General features: G+C 39.2%; 1 protein-coding gene across 1 annotated transcript; it reads right to left on the bottom strand.

Moving 5' to 3' along the window:
• Positions 1–1181: 1181 nt before the first annotated feature.
• Positions 1182–5073, bottom strand: LOC132053655 (probable WRKY transcription factor 12). The gene is made up of 4 exons (XM_059445763.1): positions 4333–5073; positions 3980–4053; positions 2757–2909; positions 1182–1471 (listed from the first exon to the last, which is right to left on the bottom strand). The coding sequence occupies exons 1-4, from the start codon at positions 4606–4608 to the stop codon at positions 1309–1311; spliced, it is 666 nt and encodes a 221-aa protein (XP_059301746.1). The 5' UTR covers positions 4609–5073; the 3' UTR covers positions 1182–1308.
• Positions 5074–19029: the final 13956 nt, after the last annotated feature.

The following is a 19029-nucleotide window of genomic DNA, read 5'->3' as shown; positions in this document are numbered from 1 at the left end:
GTTGAAGAATTATCAATTTTATTTTGTCGTTCAATCTTTTGTTTTTAGCTACTTTTATTTTTTCGTTTCTACCACTGACGATATAGCCAAAGCACTTGGCTAAATTTAAAACATTTTACTCCATCCTCTTCGTCAACACAATTTTTCTCAAGATAACGCAACCCCTCTATATGTTATGGAATAGAAATTTTAACACTATAATCCAAATACTTGCACAAACCAAATACCACTTCATGTGATCAAAAGAAAATCACTATATGTCTGCTCACGGAGCCAGCTCCTGTCCATTTCCCTCAGTTGGGGCTTCAAATTATTACACGTGTCCTCATACCAAATGAATGGTCCTGATTTATTTAGTTAACCTAAGTGTTTTAATCTTGGTCAAAGGTCAGATCCTCTCCAATTTCTGCTCTGTCAAGAACCATTTCCCTGTCAAAGACCTGCACGTAATCCAACACCTTGCCAAGCAGAAGGCAGCGACTCTTCTTCACTGTCAATGGCACATTTGAAAAGAACAACTAAAAATTATGCAAATTCATATAGTGGGTACAAGTTTTAAAGCTTATTTGGAACTCTCAAACTGTTTATTCATATTTTTTAACTGGGTCTGATTTATTATCTAAAGTTTTTTTAATTCATAACATAGATTTGAAAAGAGAACAAACTCGTATGGCTGGCACTTTGAGATTTAAAAATGGAGCTATTTAATTTGAAGAAATTTTCACAATCAAATATAACAATGGTTGGAGGAACTTTTTTGGAAGAGAGGACATTATTCGTATGGATGGCACTATGATATTGCAACAATTGGAGGAAATTTTCACAATTGAAGTGCATTTGACACGGTTCATTCTCACCTATTTGATAGATTTGGGAGGAAACGAACGGAGTTTTATGGGTTGTGAAGAGGAGAGAGGGAAAGAGAGTTTTCTGTTAATCAAAGTTAAACACGTAGGTTAAGTAAATAAATTAGGACCATTCATTTGGTACGAGGACACATGTAATAATTCGAAGCCCCCACTGGGGGAAATGGAGAGATCCTCCACTGGAGAGGAGCCAGTCCGCCGGCTCATTGTCCGCGTAATTGATCATCTCCCTCAAGCATATTGCTTCAATTTCTAAAATCTAAAATCGCCTTTTAGGTATGAACGGCGAGCAGAAAAATGGTGATATCATCAATATTTCGAACTACAATTTAATCTCATAAAAAATATATATATAACTCTAGGTTATTACATTACATATTACATATAAATAGAGAAGAGCAAGATCATGACAAAATAATGGACCAACAGAGTACGTAGTAGTCTAGAAAGAGGCAAAACAATCATTTTCAGAAGAGTTAGAATCATCACAAGGAGAATGGTTGTGTCTACCTTCATAGGTTGTTATTACCATACGACAATCTTCTGAAAGTCTTTCAACTCTCTTCTTTACTCGACAATTGCTATGTGTACATCGGTAATAACTCCTGCATGCAATCGTTTATCAAATCTAATTACCAATAATATATGTACAGTTATAAATCATACACGGAGCCGTCGCCATGGAATACTAAATATAGTTCTCCCTCTATCCCAATTTATCCAGCACAGTTCGAATTTTGAGAGTCAAATTTCTTAATTTTGAATGTAAGTTCCTACATAGAATCTTTTAGTTTTTCAAAATATAAGTTACCTATTCGGAAACTACATCAGAAGTACTATCAGTTACAATAATTAACAATTCAAAATATTTAAAGACATGAAAAAATTGAGGTCAAACTTTTTTTATTTGACTCTTGAAATCCAAAAAAGTGCCACATAAATTGCGATGAAGTAACATTCATACATTTGAGTGTGTGTTTGACATCCCAAACTATTAGTGATCCTTGAGATGAGACTAGACTAATTTCTATCCTATCCAATAGGACCTCAGAAGCCTATCCCAAACTATACATGAGCTTTTTTTTTAAAAAAAAAATACTAAAAAGGAGAATAAGACAAACAAATTGAAATGTAGCAAATATCAAATTTTTATTTAAAAATAATTTAACTTTAAATTTTCATTTTATGTTCAATGAAACGATTTATATCTATGACTTGTTTTAAGATCACAATTGTTCAAAGGGAAGGAAGAAATACTTTAAGTATATCACCACTATAAAAAGATGTTTTTCCCACCGATATTCAGTGGGAAACATGATTTTCCCACCTCATTCCCACCAAACCAGTTCACTGGGAAAACGCATGGTGGGAAACAGGTTCTTACAGAAACGCTTGGAAACTTCATACTTTTTCCGTGTGAAAACACTAGTATTTAAGTTTTTCCACCGACATTCAGTGGGAAATAACCACTGAAGATTTTTCATTAGGAAGTAACCACTGAATATTTTTCAGTGAAAAATCAGTGGGAAAATAGAGATTTTTTAGTAGTGTATGCTGCTTATCTTTTTGCCACCTTTTTTTTCTTATGCATTCAACAAATTCTCATAAGAAAAATAAAGTGACTTAGCAACAGTATAGCAATAAATTTTCCACTAGCTAGTTTAATTTGGAAAAGAATCTCGAGTGCAGAGAAGTTAAGGCCAAATTATTTTCAGAAATTGTCAAGTTGAAGAGAGAAAGCATAACTATAGTTCTATATATGGTGAATATAGTACGTAACACATTTTTGGATTTAACTTATACTGACAGTGTACTTGTAGTTATCATTTAGAGAATCTAAATAACCAACTCAATATTTATTAGGGTAAATTAAGAAAAATGATTACATACCTTGGATGAAGGCTGTTCTTGACAACTTTTTGACCATACTTCCTCCATTTGTAACCATCATCAAGAACATCAATATCAGTCCTTGTTTGGAAACAAAATCTTGGCTCTCTAAGCTTTCTTCTCACCTTCACTTTCCCTTTCTCACTCCTCCACCTACATATTTATTTTTCTTTGAAGAATTAATGATTATACTAACTAATACTCCTATGAGAAATTTCTGGGGTATGTAGCCAATAAGTCATCTGTTGATAGCATTAGTGGATCTACAAGCGCTAGTCACTCAAACACCACATAGTTGATTGTAGCAGGAGAGAGACATTACAAAGATAAGATGACGCAACCAAAATCCTGCAAGAATCTGTTTGCATGAATAGTTACATCTTCCACAGATTCTCATATAATTATAAATTAAAGCATAAAGAAGCTTATAAGCGTTTGGAGAATGAAATTGTCTCTAACTTATGGAAGTATTTAAGTTACACTATATAGTAATGTTTTTCCTTTTTAACAAAATACAAGGATCAAAGAGAGATCATAAGACTTCACAACTACAAAAGCTGCACACTTTTTTTTCTTTTTTTAAAAAAATCTACTCAAAAAATAAGCTTCTTGCTAGATTTCTCCTTTTCAAGTCTGCATTTCCTGACATTCTTGTGGGATATACATAAAACAGCCGTTCTAGCTAGAGCATAGGGGATGCAATGTTGAACTCATTATTAAAAAAGCATAGGCCGGTGCAAAAAATATCCCGCGTTAGCAGGGTCAAGAAAGGGCCGCACCCAATATTTCTTATACAAAAACAAAACTCACACTACAAGAAAATATAGAAATCGCAACAAAATTTTTTATATTTGGCAATAACTTAATTTTATTGTTGGCAAATGATTTTTTTGTTGCCAAAGAATTTAATTTTGTTGCAATAGTATTGGTTATTGTTGCAAAAAGTACTTTTGACAAAAAAAAAAAAAAAAAAAAAAAAAATTGTTGCACGTTGTTGCAATAACAGCCGTTGGGAAAAGTTCATGCAATAAATTTTTTTTTTTGTTGCCAAAAGTACTTTTTGCAACAATAATCAATATATGACAACAAAAAAATCTTTGTTGCCAAATATATTTTTTCTTGTAATGTCAAGTTTTAACAACTATTGAACTCATTCTATTCTCGGAGATATTTTCATTTTTGGGTTTTGTTGAAAGATCTAAGAAGAGAGAGTGCTAATATACCACGAATTGTTACCCTCGCTAGCATTTCCGCTGCAATTTTCGTCATTAACAGCCTTGGGATCCAGTGATTCCACCTATGTCAAATTGATCACATAATAAGCAAATTAAGTCAGTAACAAAAAGTACCACAAGAAATAAATCGAAAAATCCCAAAAGAGTTGAGACTATGTAAGTAGTATATTATAGTGTGAAACGAGTTCATCATATTCGATAATCCATCTCGTAAATACGAAATAAGCGTAATTTCAATTCTCACTGTAACCTACCTCCGCTCCTTGCCTGAACCCCAAAAATAATTTTAGAAATAAAATCAACACCAAAGCATATAGTCTAATTTCGAGAAATTAAACTACCTGATCGTCGTTCCAAGAAGATCTATTGACGAGGTCAATGTGGCTAAACCCTATGGAACTGCTACCATTATTGGTGGCAGCAGCTAGGGTTTGTGTCGCGGCGGTGAGAGGAATTTGAGAAGATTGTGAGAGAGGGGATAAAAAGCTCATAACTTGGTTTTGATGATCGTCAAAGTGTACAAATCCCATTTCATGAATATTATTGGCAGTTGAAAAGGAGACTTCTTGTAGATCATAATTATTGTTTAATACTCTTTCTTGATGATTTCCTTCCATAGCTAGTCTTTATTCCAATGATCTTTCTTTGATCATATATATACGAACATAATTTCTTCTGATGATGATGATGAATACTGTACTTAATAGATGTATTATTTCATCAATTGCATGTTTTTGTACAACATGTGGGCTTCAAGTTTATGGTGTTTTTTACACTGGAATATTTAGTGGTCTCTGCAGTCTGGTCAACTGGAACACACTGGAGGAATGAATGTAGAAATATTTCCTTTCTCTTCTTCTTAAATTTGTCAGATGCCTACACAGTACGAGAGAGAGAGAGAGAGAGAGAGGGAGATGATATAAAGTGATGCTTGATAAAGTTCTGGAAAATGAGTTCTTTGTTTTAAGGATTAGATAGATTTTTTTTTTATTTTTTTTTTAAAAAGAAAAGCTAAGATGCTATAAAAGCCAGATATTTATTAACCTAGAAATCTTAAATATTATGTACTCCCTCCCCAATTTAAATGTCTTAGTTTGAATGGGTATAGAGTTTAAGAAACAAATCGAAATTTTTAAATCTTGTGGTCTTAAATTAAATATGTGTGTGGTCCTTTAAATCTTGTGTTTTTAAACTTGTCATGTAGAATTTTTTGGAATCGAAAAACCTACTAAATACAGAAAGAGACATTCTTTTTGGGACAGACCAATAAAGAAAGTAAGACACTTAAATTGCAATGAAGGCATTAGTCTTTAAGAATCTCTATAATTCATACAAAAGGGTTCTGTAAAATGTAGAAGATTATATATGTTTGTAGCGATTGTGGGTACAAGGATGGACTGGCTAACATGTTTAAGATTACACATTGCTGCAAGTTTTCTAAATTATACATTTCCCTTATTAGTTTCTATATTACTGTTTAGTCCCTTTTTAATTACTAGTCAGTCCCTAAAAGTGGCCATCTTCTGTAGCTGCCACGTGTCCAGTTTATTAGTGTAGGATTCCCTTTAAATATGCCTTGTATTCTCTTTGTGAACTTCATGTTGAATGAAAACCTAATTTTTATCTGCATTTTCCTTTCTTTTCTCTTTAGTTTCTTTTAGTTAATGTTAATGGCTATTCCCACTTGGGAATCGCTACAATTGGTATCAGAGCCGCCGGTCTTCAACTCCACTTCCACTGCAACGTTCATCCAATCGGCGGGAGCGGAGCAATAGTTCACTCCGCAAGATCACCACACTAATCAGTTCTACCAAACAGATTCCCATTTTTATATGGCATCCTATGGCACTGGGAACTATTAGGGTGAACCTTATTAGCATCCTTGTGGCTTTGAGGTTAAAGGTGTGATGTAGGATCCATATGCAGTTCACGGTTACAATACAAATCGTGATTCTCTACCTAATCCTTAAGGCTTTGAGTGTATCTCGACAACCACGAGTATTTCACGAAACTCTAAGAACAAACGATATGCCTTCGGTGGCAAGAAAAAAGCTTGGAGGAAGAAGCACAAATATGAGCTTGGTCGACAATCTGCTACTGCCAAGCTTTTAAGAAAAAAAAGAGTTAGGCGAGTTTATTTACAAGTAAACAATGGTGAATGGGCGCCCACGTTTTCGATTGGCATGAAAGTAATGAAAGAGGACCAGTCTTTAGTTGTGAAAGGAAATAAAGAAATCGAGGTTTAGGTGTTCGATAAAATTCCTCAGAGAGAGGAAATCCATTTGAAAGATGAGCAATGGGATGATGGTGTCAGGACTGAACACCTGGAGATTGATGGTATGAGAATGGCGACCAAAGATGCAATTACTGCTAGTGTCGTTGCCGAATACTTGGAGATTAGTAAGGACCAGTTGTGTGAGGCATGTCCTCTAAAGGACAAGACTGATTCGTTTGATGTGCTTCAATCAATCAAAATTGAAGATGATTTTGAAGCACCGGTGGTGTCTCTGTTGTCCTTACAGACATCCATGAATGGGAAAGTATTTATAAGCAAATTTGTACGGACTATGAGACTCGTTTTGTTAACACTTATGATGATGGAGAAAACAACTTTGTGAAGGGTAATGAGAAGTTTAGTAACGAGCACGAACAAACTAACGGAGGTGCTGAGATGGAGAGGAGAAAAGACAATGAAGAGGATCCAAAAGTTGAGCCAGTAGATATACTTCACAAAATTTCCTCGAGTGATCAACTAGCAGTGCTTCCTAATTTTAGAGAAAATACCCAAAATTTGGTCAATAAAGTTCTAACACCCCAGAAAACCATGTTTAGATTAGGTTGTGATACATTGGTTGGGAACATCTGTGTCCTTGAGCATGTCAAATCTGATTCATTAGAGTTATTTGGTGAATGTGCTCAACAGGACATAGTTGGGCTGGGTTACCGGAGGTCCAAAGAGGAAGGGCTAACTGTGGCGGAAATTGGAGTTAATAAGTCATTGATAGGTGTAGAATTGAGTATGATGTTCATGGAAATTCTAAATGATGTAAGTGAATGGTTTAACGAGAAGAAAGTTAGTTTAATAGTTTCGGACACGGATGATTTAGAAGAGATTCAACAGCCTCTCACAACCATGATTTCTAAACAAATCACTGTGCGTATCCAGAATCATGAAGTTGACTTAGTTTTTCCTACATTTGTTGATTCAAAATTTCAAAAGAGATTCTGAAAATAAAACACATGAAGATGGTTCGAGTTTCAGGCAATCTCTGGAAATGGTGGAGATAGTCGTGAAGGCTAATGGCGTCACATTTTCTGGTGCTCCTAAGGCTTGTAGTCAGGAAGGTTTCTAACATAGACTAAAACTAGAAAACATAAGGAGTTGTTTGAGGATACTTTTAGTAAAATTTTGTTCCTTATTGGTGATTGTTGTTGTGCTTATGACATTCAGTACAGGCAGGAAAACATTCTTGTCACAGAATTGAGGGAGAAGTATCATAATGCCTGGTCTAATATAAGAGTTAGTATGATGATGAATGGCATGAAAGGGCAAGAAATTGTTGTCGCTTGGAGTAGCGAAAATGAGCTTGATTATTTGCCTGAGGACGGGTTATGTTCTAATGCTCATATTCACTGTCTAGTTAGAGATATTGGACTCTTTGCGTATAGCTTTTCGATCCATTTTAGAGTAGAGAGAACAAAATCTAATATTTTCCAGGTTGGGGTTATTGCTAAGCTTCGTAAAGTGGAGGAGAGGCCTCATCATATAAACCTTATATCGACTGAGGTCGAGTTACCCTTAATATTCGAATGTGCACTGTTTATTTCACTTGTGGAGCATGACATTCTGAAGGCATGCATCTTTTATAGTCATTATGGAAGTGATGGTGCTTATGGAAATCTTGCAGCTCATGGTAATGTTAAAAGTGTCAAAGGTGCTCTTAGTGGTATTTTACCCACTGGAGATGTTGTTATAGGAGATACACAATCAGGTGCTTATTGGAAAGTTCAGATTAGGGAAGGATCTACTATGGAAGCATTACCAGCTGACTTCTTAGGTGCTGAAATCACAATAACTTATTTGTGTAATCCTTGTGTGTCGTCATTGGAGGCTCATAAGTCTGCAATGCCAGAGCCCGACAAAGAGCCATATGCAATAATTTCACCTTATTTTACTCTCAAAAGCTTATCAGTGGCAAGGGATAAACTAGATCAGTTTGGTAACTTCTTCTATCTTCGTTATATTAACATAAAAGGAACAAATGGCAACATTGGCGTTATTATTTTGACAAATGATCAGCTCTCTGAAATGATAATTCGTGCTGGTTTATTCTTGCTCGAAGTGATGGATGAACATTATGGTATTAAATATTTGTTGGTTCTTTTCACTCTCGTGGCTTATCTCCTTCGAAGGGCTGGTCATTTTGAAAAAGCTCTTGAGCTTGTCAAAGTTTTGTCAGTAGAGTTGTATAGTATCAAAATACCAAAGGTTAGGTGGACTAAAAAAAATTCTGTTGGAAAAGGTTTCGGTAAGAGTGAGCCAGTGAAGCAGGGGATATTGTTTATATTTAAGGATCGAATAGTTCCCGACACCCTTTCAAACAGGTACATTGAAGCAACAATTGAACAAAATAGTATATCATTGATGGAAGAAGCATTCTCTAACACATTTAAAGTCCTTTTTGGGATAAAGGAATTTGGATGTGGTATGATCTTCTATAGACTTATAGCGACAGCAGAAGCCAAATGTGAGCTATTAATGTTTAAGGGCGATTCACACAAATTCTATTTGAGGTCAAAGGGTCTATCTTATGACAAATTCTAGATCTAGATTACATTCTCCCTTATTTCAAAAGAACCAGCGGACAAGTGGCTTTGATATGGCTTCACCAGCTGCAACAGTTTTTTCTAGTAGGGCAGCTCAAGTTTTGAGTTCTTCTGATGCTTTTAAATCAGTTCCTAGAAGGATACAAAACATCTTTTCAATTGATACAGCTCAGGATCCTTTAGAATTGTTTGGCATATTAATATTTTTGTAGAATGTTGCAGCACACAAGAACCATGGCATGTGAATCTTGCTACTTTGGATTTGGGTCCTTTCAAGATTCCTTTTGAGCATTGACCTCTTCCTATTCTACTTCCATTATCGGATTTCGAAAATTTTATCCTTGATGATCAAGGTTCTTTTAAGGGGAGTGGAATGTAGCAATTGTGGGTACAAGGATGGACTGGCTAACATGTTTAAGATTACACATTGCTGCAAGTTTTCTAAATTGTACATTTCCCTTAGTAGTTTTCATATTACTGTTTAGTTCCTTTTTAATTACTAGTCAGTCCCTAAAGGTGGTCATCGTCTGCAGCTGCCACTTGTCTAGTTTATTAGTGTAGGATTCTCTTTAAATATGCCTTGTATTCTCTTTGTGAACTTCATGTTGAATGAAAACCTAATTTTTATTTGCATTTACCTTTATTTTCTCTTTAGTTTCTTTTAGTTAATGTTAATGGCTATTCCCACTTGGGAATCGCTATAATGTTAAATTTATAAATTGAGACAAGAGTTTATAGATAATTTTAGACTTTTTACGTGGATACTTGTTTGAATAACTTATTTGCTAGTCAATTTAATAAAAATTATCTGAGGCAGTGCGATCGCACTGAGAAAAAAAAAACGCCCCAGGAGGCAGTGCGATTGCACTGAGCAAATTTTGAGTCGGTCCAGGCAGATTCTAGAACCCTGACCCCAAGGGGTTTACCCCCCTTTCTTCATCCAAACACACCAGAAAATCCCCCAAATATTCTGAAAATTTCCCACAACTTCCCAACATCAAATTTTAACCCGAATTAATTATAATCTCGGAATTTAGGTTCAGAGAGCGTATAGTCGCGATTATAAAATCATATTGCGGCGAGTCTTGGCTTGAATTCAAGGGGGAAAGTGAAGATATTGCGGTTCTAGCGGAGGTAAGGTATGCATCTTCCGTTATTGTTATTGATTTAATCTTATTTACATAGATAAGGTTATTAAATAAGCGTATAACGAATTTGTGGGTTGAGAAATTGGATAAACATCGTGTGAGATGTTTTATGGAATATTTTGGTATGGATGATGATGTTGTTGGCATTAGAGTTGTTGTTGTTGTATTGGTTGTTGATATTGTGATTTTGGGTTAGGGATATAAACAGGGGAGATACTGCCCGAATTTTGGCAGATTCTAAAGGAGTTTAATTTAAAGACTTGAGATAGGCACATGTCAATAAGCCTAACAGTAGTATGATTTCGCTTGAATGTAGATTTACGAGCTCGGGAGAATAAACGTTAAGTAATAGAAGACCGAAAATGTATGTTAAGGCTGTTCCTTCTTTTCTTGGCATGTTTTCATGTATGGTAAGAGCGTGATAGACCTTAGGACTCGAGATTTGTCAAAGTAGAGCTTGTCATATTGTTGTCTAGTTTCCGAGTGTTATGTTATTCCTTCTGAGGGGCCACATCCCTCCCTATGTCCCGAGTTATAGAGAGACGAACGACGTATTCGGTATCGGTGTTTTTAAGCATACGCATGATATATTGCATGATATATATATATATATATATATATATATATATATATTTTTTTTTTTTCTTTAGCACAGCCGGTTGGTCAGTGACACATTTTCACTTTGCCTAGCCTATGGGTTAGTGACACATTTTCACTTTTCCTGGCCTATGGGTCAGTGAGACAGATATGCCTAGCCTACGGGTCAGTGAGACAGATTGCTTGGCCGACGGGTGCATGAGACATATTGCACGGCTACTTGGCCGGTGAGATTTTACGGTTGCACGGCCACTTGGTCGGTGATATATATATATATATATATATATATATATATATATATATATATAGGTTTGGAGAGGTATTCGGGCATTCTTTGGTCTCCGGATTGTATTGTTTCAGTTCAGTTTCAGCTATCGTTGACTTACATGCTCGGTACATTATTTCGTACTGACGTCCCTTTCCTCGGGGGCGCTGCATTCATGCGCGGTACAAATCGGCAGTTGATAGGCCTCCCCGGTGAAGACGAGGATCGACATCGGTGATTAGTGAGCTCCCTTTCTGTTTGGAGTTGCCAGGTCCTTTGGAGTCTTTCCTTTTTTATTCCAGATTGTATAGTACAGTCACACATCTCCCAACAGGCTTGTAGATGAGTCCTCTATATATTATTTCAGTGTGATAGCCTTGTCGGCTTGTATATGTCTGTTGGATGCTGTTGGTTTTGTACGATTAAAGCAGCCTTCTCGGCTTGCTCAGTTATATATATTCTGGGTGTGCGCCCAGTTCAGATGAAATAATCAGTATATATATATATATATATATATCTCCAGATTAGACATTATCAGTTTAAGTTGGGGGTCACTCCCCAGAGTTTCAGATTTAAAATGGTTCGCTCGGGCCTAGTTTGGCTTCGGGTGCGGGTCACGTTACTCCGAAATTAGGGCATGACAAACTTGGTATCAAAACAGGTCTGTCCTAGGGAGTCTACAAGCCGTGTCTAGTAGAGTTTTGTTTATAGGTGTGTTATGCACCATATCATATAAACAGGAAGCTACAGAGCATTTAGGAATTTGGTTACCCTTCTTTCAGATCTGAATCGTGCTGTAGTGCCAAGTCATACGAGATTTGAGTTAAACTTACTCTTCCGTATTTGTGCACAGCTATGCCGGTGACGAGGAAGACTATAGCTAGCCGGAGGGGTGATACGGCAGCTGGTGAGGGGAGCAGTAGGGCACACCCGACCGCTAAGGTCCGGCCTGAGGGCCAGGGTAAGACCCTATCCCCGCCATCGTCGACGACCCCACCGCTTGAGGAGCTCCCGAGGAAGGAAGTACCTCTAGTACCCCCTCCCGCACCGATAGACCAGGATCTTAGGGAGGGCGGTGCACTTATTGACCCAGATTGTGACGACACAGAGACAGTCGAGGGCACCTGCTGGAGTAGTGACTGCTGATGGTTCCCACAGTTTGAGGGTTCATGAGTTTTTAGCACTTAACCCTCCAGAGCACTCAGGGGTTAAGCGGGACGAGGATCTATAGAACTTTGTCGATAAGCTTTAGCATATTTTCAGGGTCCTGCATGCTACCGAGACCGAGGTAGCAAAGTTAGCAGCTTTCAGGCTTCGTGATATAGCGGTTTTATGGTATGAGAGGTGGGAGCATGCCAGAGGTCCTGAGGCACCTCCCGCGCGTTGGTCTGAGTTTTCAAAGGCCTTTCTTGATCATTATTTACCGCTGGAGATACGAGAGGAGAGGGTAGACCAGTTCTTGACTGTCCAGCAAGGTAGTTCTAGCATTCGTGATTATTGCCTCCGATTTGATTCCTTGGCCAGATATGCTCCATCCTTCTTTGATTCATCGAGGGCTAGGATCCACAGGTTCATAGCGGGTTTGCACCCCGACTATGTCGAGGCCTATACCATCGCGGCGGTAAGTGATAATATGGACCTTGCTCGTATCCAGGCATTCGCACAGAACTGCGAGCATCGTAGACTTCAGCGGCGGGCGGCTGAGAGCATGGAAAGGGAATACCATAAGAAAGCTAGGACTACCGGTCAACAAGGTGGGAGTAGGGGGAGTTTCAAACCCCAGTACCAGGGTAGGACATTTAGGCCACCATCAGCTCAGTCCCAGGGATACAGACCAGGATATTATATTCCATCGAGACCAGGAGAGAGTTCCCGTGTGTCCGGGTCACAGCAACATAGGGGTCCGGGACAGGCTAGATCACTACCACAGCAGTGTGGTAATTGTGGCAGAGCGCACTATGGGCAATGTCAGTATGGGTCGAGAGCTTGTAATACATGTGGCAACCTAGACCATTTCATGAGGGACTGCCGCGGGAGACCTACGGTTATGGCCCAGCTGATAGGGTCTATAGCAGGGTCATCAATATCCACACGTCCTTCTGGGCACGGGTCGCAGTCTTCAGCAGGCAGCAACAGAGGTAGGGGCGGAGATTTTAGTGCAGGCGGTGCTCAGAACTGCATCTATGCTTTGGCAGGTCGTCAAGACTTGGAGTCCTCACCAGATGTTGTGGCAGGTACATTAACAGCCTGTTCATATAACGTTTGTGCGTTAATAGATCTGGGGTCCAATTTGTCCTATGTCACTCCATTTATTATAGGAAAATTCGATATAATGCCAGAATTGTTGAAGGAACCATTTTCTGTGTCTACACCTGTTAGTGAGGCTGTTATTGCTAGGAAGATTTATCGTGGTTGTTCTGTAGTTGTTTGTGGTCGTCGACCACGCCCAGTGGATCTTATAGAGTTACAGATGCTCGACTTTGACGTCATTATGGGGATGGATTGGTTAGCTTCCATTTATGCTAGTGTAGGGTGTTGGACGAAGACTGTTACGTTCCATTTTTCGAGGGAAACTTGACTTTGGAATGGAAGGGCAATACGGCTTTGCCAAAAGGTAGATTCATTTCCTATCTCAAGGCAAAGAAGATGATTTCGAAGGGATGCATCTATCATATAGTTCGAGTCCAGGATACAGGAGCAAAATCGCCAACCCTTCAGTCCATTCCTGTAGTTAATGAGTTCCCAAACGTGTTCCCAGACGAGCTTCCAGATCTCCCACCAGAGCGAGAAATTGACTTCGCTATAGATATACTACCGGATACTCAGCCAATATCCATCCCTCCTTATAGGATGGCCCCTGGTGAGTTAAAGGAGTTGAAGGAACAGTTGAAGGATCTATTGGAGAAGGGCTTTATCAGACCTAGTACGTCACCGTGGGGAGCCCCAGTATTGTTCATAAGAAAGAAGGACTATTCGCTACGGATGTGTATCGACTATAGGAAGTTGAATAAGGTGACGATTAAGAATAAGTATCCACTTCCAAGGATAGATGACTTATTTGATCAACTGCAGGGTGCTAAATATTTCTCCAAGATAGACTTGAGGTCAGGTTACCACCAGGTCAGGATCAAAGGGAAGGATATTCGGAAGACAGCATTTAGGACTAGATATGACCATTTTGAGTTCCTTGTTATGTCTTTCGGATTGACTAATGCTCCAATTGTATTCATGGACCTGATGAATCGTGTATTCAGACCCTTTCTGGACCTATTTGTGATTGTGTTTATAGACGATATTCTGGTTTATTTTCGATCAGAGACTGAGCATACAGACTATTCGCGTGCAGTGCTTAGAGTCCTTCAGGATCAGAAGTTATACGCGAAATTCTCCAAATGAGAATTTTGGCTAAACTCTGTGGCTTTTCTAGGGCATATTATTTCGAATGAGGGCATCGAAGTGGATACTTAGAAGATAGAGGCTGTGAAGACTTGGCCTCGGCCTACGACGCCGACGGAGGTTCGTAGTTTCGTGGGTTTAGCAGGATATTACAGAAGATTTGTAGAGGGCTTCTCTTCTCTTTCTGCCTCATTGACGAAGCTGACCCAGAAGGTAGCTAAGTTCTAATGGACGGAGGCTTGCGAGCGAAGCTTCCATGAATTAAAGGATAGGTTGACTTCGGCACCAGTTCTGGCACTTCCAGAGGGGTCTGAGGCTTATGCTGTCTATTGTGACGCTTCGAGGGTCGGATTGGGTTGTGTACTGATGCAGCACGGCAAGGTGATTGCTTACGCTTCTAGAAAGCTCAGGAAGCATGAGAGGAACTAGCCGACTCACGACCTAGAGTTAGCAGCCATGATTCATGCACTTAAAATTTGGAGACATTACTTATATGGCGTTCATGTTGACATCTATATAGATCATAAGAGTCTTCAGTACATCTTCAAGCAGAAGGAGCTAAACTTGCGGTAAAGGCGATGGTTAGAATTGTTGAAAGATTATGATGTTAATATTTTGTACCGCCCAGGGAAGGCGAATGTGGAAGCGGATGCCCTCAGTCGCAAATCTATGGGTAATTTAGCATACCTAAGGGCTGGAAAAGGGGAGCTAGCTCATGAGCTTCTTCAGTTAGCCAATTTGGGGGTTAGAGCTATAGATTCAGGAGATGCCAGAGTTACTATTTAGACTGCAGCAACATCATCCTTAGTAACCGAGGTGAAGAGGCGCCAGTATGAAGACCCTTCGTTGACCCCTTATAAGGATACAGCTCCGCAAAAGAAGAAATCACCATTTGGGGTTACCGAAGATGGAGTCCTCAGGTATCGAGGAAGGTTGTGTGTTCCCGATGTTGCGAGGCTACGTCAGGAAATTATGGCGGAAGCTCATTGCTCTCGCTATTCTATCCATCCTGGGTTAACAAAGATGTACCGTGACATTAAAGAGGTTTATTGGTGGGATATAATAAAGAAGGATATAGCGGAGTTCGTGGCCCAGTGTCCTAACTGTCAACAGGTGAAAATTGAACATCAGAAGCCCGGCAGATTATTACAGGCTATTGAGATCCCGACTTGGAAGTGGGAAGTAGTTAATATGGATTTCACCTCAGGCTTACCCTGATCTCAGCGTAAGTTTAATTCCATATGGGTAATTGTTGATAGGCTGACAAAATCAGCACATTTTCTACCTGTCAGGATTGCATACTCCGCCGAGGATTATGCGAAGCTTTATGTTAAGGAGATAGTCCGACTTCATGGTGTTCCTGTATCCGTTATCTCTGATAGCGGTACGCAATTTGCGGCTAATTTTTGGAGATCTTTCCAGGAAGGTTTGGGGACTCAGGTGAATCTTAGCACAACATTTCACCCCCAGACAGACGGAAAGGCTGAGCGTACCATTCAGAACCTTGAAGATATGTTAAGGGCATGTGTGCTAGATTTTGGGAGAAATTGGGATGATCACTTGCCTCTTATTGATTTTGCATACAATAATAGTTACCACTCCAGTATTCAGATGGCCCCGTATGAAACTTTATATGGGCGGAAGTGCAGATCACCAATTGGATGGTTTGAAATGGGAGAGACGAAATTAGTAGGGCCAGACTTAATCTAACAAGCGGTGGATAAAGTTAAGCTTATTCGAGATCGATCATTAACAGCCCAAAGCCAGCAGAAGTCTTATGCGGATAATCGCTGACGAGACTTAGAGTTCCAAGTTAATGATTGGGTACTCCTAAAGGTGTCACCGATTAAAGGCGTCATGAGATTTGATAAAAAGGGTAAGCTTAGCCCTCGATATATTGGGTCTTATAGGATTATTCGTAGAGTGGGCAAGGTAGCTTATGAGTTGGATCTACCTTCCAACTTAGAGTCCGTACCCAATCTTCTATGTATCCATGCTCCGTAAGTGTGTTGGATATCCTTCGAGAGTTGTGCCCATCGATGATGTTCAGGTTACCGAACAACTATCATATGAAGAGGTTCCCATTGCAATCCTGAATAGACAAGTTCGGAGGCTAAGGACTAAATATGTAGCCTCAGTGAAAGTTCTTTAGAGAAACGATAATAAAGAAAAAATGACTTGGGAGGCTGAGGAAGATATGAAGTCCAGGTATCCCCATTTGTTCCCACTCCCAGAAGAAGTTCAGACAGAGACGTCATTGTCTTCAGGTGCGTAACACTTTCCTTCTTATAGTTCCTTGGCTGTGTGGGGCCATTATTGTCGTTGTTGTTGTAGCCCTGTGAGGCACTGTATATTTTGGATTTTTGTGATAGGATGGTAGTGGTACAATTACAGGGGAAAATCTAGCGAAATTTTCGTAGAATTCCTAAGAGTTTAACATTCGAGGACGAATGTTTCTAAGGGGGGAGGAATGTTACACCTCGTAGTTTGGTATATGTTAAGATTCATTAGGTGTTAGCTGCGTAATCATGGATACTGGAGTACCTTCTAGGATATATGAGATTATATGCGTCTACCTTATGATTATGAGAGTTTAAGTTCATATAATAAGCTAGGGAAGCATTGGAGGGCGAGTGGATTAAGGAAATTAAGTTGTTGGAACTCTGGAGAAAAGGTGGGGGACAATTTTGGTCCAACTTGGAGAAGGAATATCTTTTAGTATATGAGGAGTTTTGAGGTAAAGCAAAAGCCTAAATTGAAGTTCATGAAGTCTAGTTTCCAACGCAACAAACCGCGCGTCAATCCGATATCGGAATCAAACGTTACGAGCATTTTAAGATGGGCTATCAGAGCAGGTAATTAACCATGGAAGACCGTGCCAGTAGGTAGCGCGAACGCGCAGAGAAGGACCCAGCAACTCAACGCAAACGCTCCAGGAGGCAGCGCGATCGCGCTGAGCAAATTTTGAGTCGGTCCAGGCAGATTCTGAGACTCTATATAAGATGGGCTTACCCCTCTTTCTTCATCCAAACACACTAGAAAATCCCCCAAATATTTGAAAAATTTCCCACAATTTCCCAACATCAAATTTTAGCCAGAATTAAGTATAATCTCCGAATTCAGGTTCAGACAGCGTATAGTCGCGATTATAAAATCGTATTGCGGCGAGTCTTGGTTTGAATTCAAGGGGAAAAGTGAAGATATTGCGGTTCTAGCGGAGGTAAGGTATGAATCTTCCCTTATTGATATTGATTTAAGCTTATTTATATAGATAAGGTTATTAAATAAGCGTATAACGAATTTGTGGGTTGAGAAATTGGATAAACATCGTGTGAGATGTTTTATGGAATATGTTGGTATGGATGATGATGTTGTTGGCATTAGAGTTGTTGTTGTTGTGTTGGTTGTTGATATTGTGATTTTGGGTTAGGGATATAAACAGGGGAGATGCTGCCTGAATTTCGGCAGATTCTAAAGGAGTTTAATTTAAAGACTCGACATAGGCATATGTCAATAAGCCTAACAGTAGTATGATTTCTCTTGAATGTAGATTTACGAGCTCGGGAGAATAAACGTTAAGTAATAGAAGACCGAAAAGGTATGTTAAGGCTGTTCTTTCTTTTCTTGGCATGTTTCCATGTATGGTAAGAGCGTGATAAACCATATGACCCGAGACTTGTCAAAGTAGAGCTTGTCGTATTGTTGTCTAGTTTCCGAGTGTTATGTTATTCCTTCTGAGGGGCCACATCCCCTCCCTATGTCCTTGAGTTATAGAGAGACAGAAAAGACATGTTACAATATCAGTGTTTTTCAAAGATACGCATGATATATTGCATGATATATATATATATATTTTTTTTTTCTTTAGCCTGGCCACTTGGTCAGTGAGACGTTTTCACTTTGCCTAGCCTACGGGTCAGTGAGACAGATATGCCTGGCCTACGGGTCAGTGAGATAGATATGCCTGTCCTACGGGTCAGTGAGACAGATTGCCTGGCCGACGGGTCAGTGAGACATATTGCATGGCAACTTGGCCTGTGAGATTTTACAGTTGCCTGCCCACTTGGTCAGTGAGATATATATATATATAATGGTATTACATTGCATTTCATATGAGACAGGTTTGGAGAGGTATTCAGGGCATTCTTTGGTCTCTGGATTGTATTGTTTTAGTTCAGTTTTAGTTATTTTTGCCTTACATACTCGGTACATTATTTCGTACTGACGTCCTTTTCGTCGAGGGCGCTGCATTTATGCCCTGCAGTACGAATCGGCCGATTGATAGGCCTCCCCGGTAACGAGATCGACATCGGTCCGATTGGCGAGCTCCCTTTCTATTCGGAGTTGCCAGGTCCTTTGGAGTCTTTCCTTTTTTATTCCAGATTGTATGGTACAATCACACATCTCCCTAAAGGCTTGTAGATGAGTCCTGTATATAGTATGTCAGTATGATAGCCTTGTCGGCTTGTATATGTCTGTTGGATGCTGTTGGTTTTGTACGATTAAAGCAGCCTCCTCGGCTTGCTCAGTTATATATATTCTTGGTGTGCGCCCAATTTAGACGAAATAGTCAGTATTTATATATATATCTCCAGATTAGACATTATTAGTTTAAGTTTGGGGTCACTCCTTAGAGTTTTAGATTTAAAGTGGTTCGCTCGTGCCTAGTTTGGCTTCGGGTGCCGGTCACGTTACTCCGGAATTGGGGCGTGACATTTCTGCTTTTTTAGCCAAAAGATCAGCCAGCTGGTTGGCTTCCCTAAAACAATGAGTAATCTCATGCCGAATATGATTGAGCAATCTGG

Source organism: Lycium ferocissimum, chromosome 4 (genome assembly GCF_029784015.1).
Source record: "Lycium ferocissimum isolate CSIRO_LF1 chromosome 4, AGI_CSIRO_Lferr_CH_V1, whole genome shotgun sequence".
Lineage (NCBI taxonomy): Eukaryota > Viridiplantae > Streptophyta > Magnoliopsida > Solanales > Solanaceae > Lycium > Lycium ferocissimum.
Note: the sequence above shows the minus strand (reverse complement) of the source record. Positions and strands in the feature narration are given on the sequence as shown.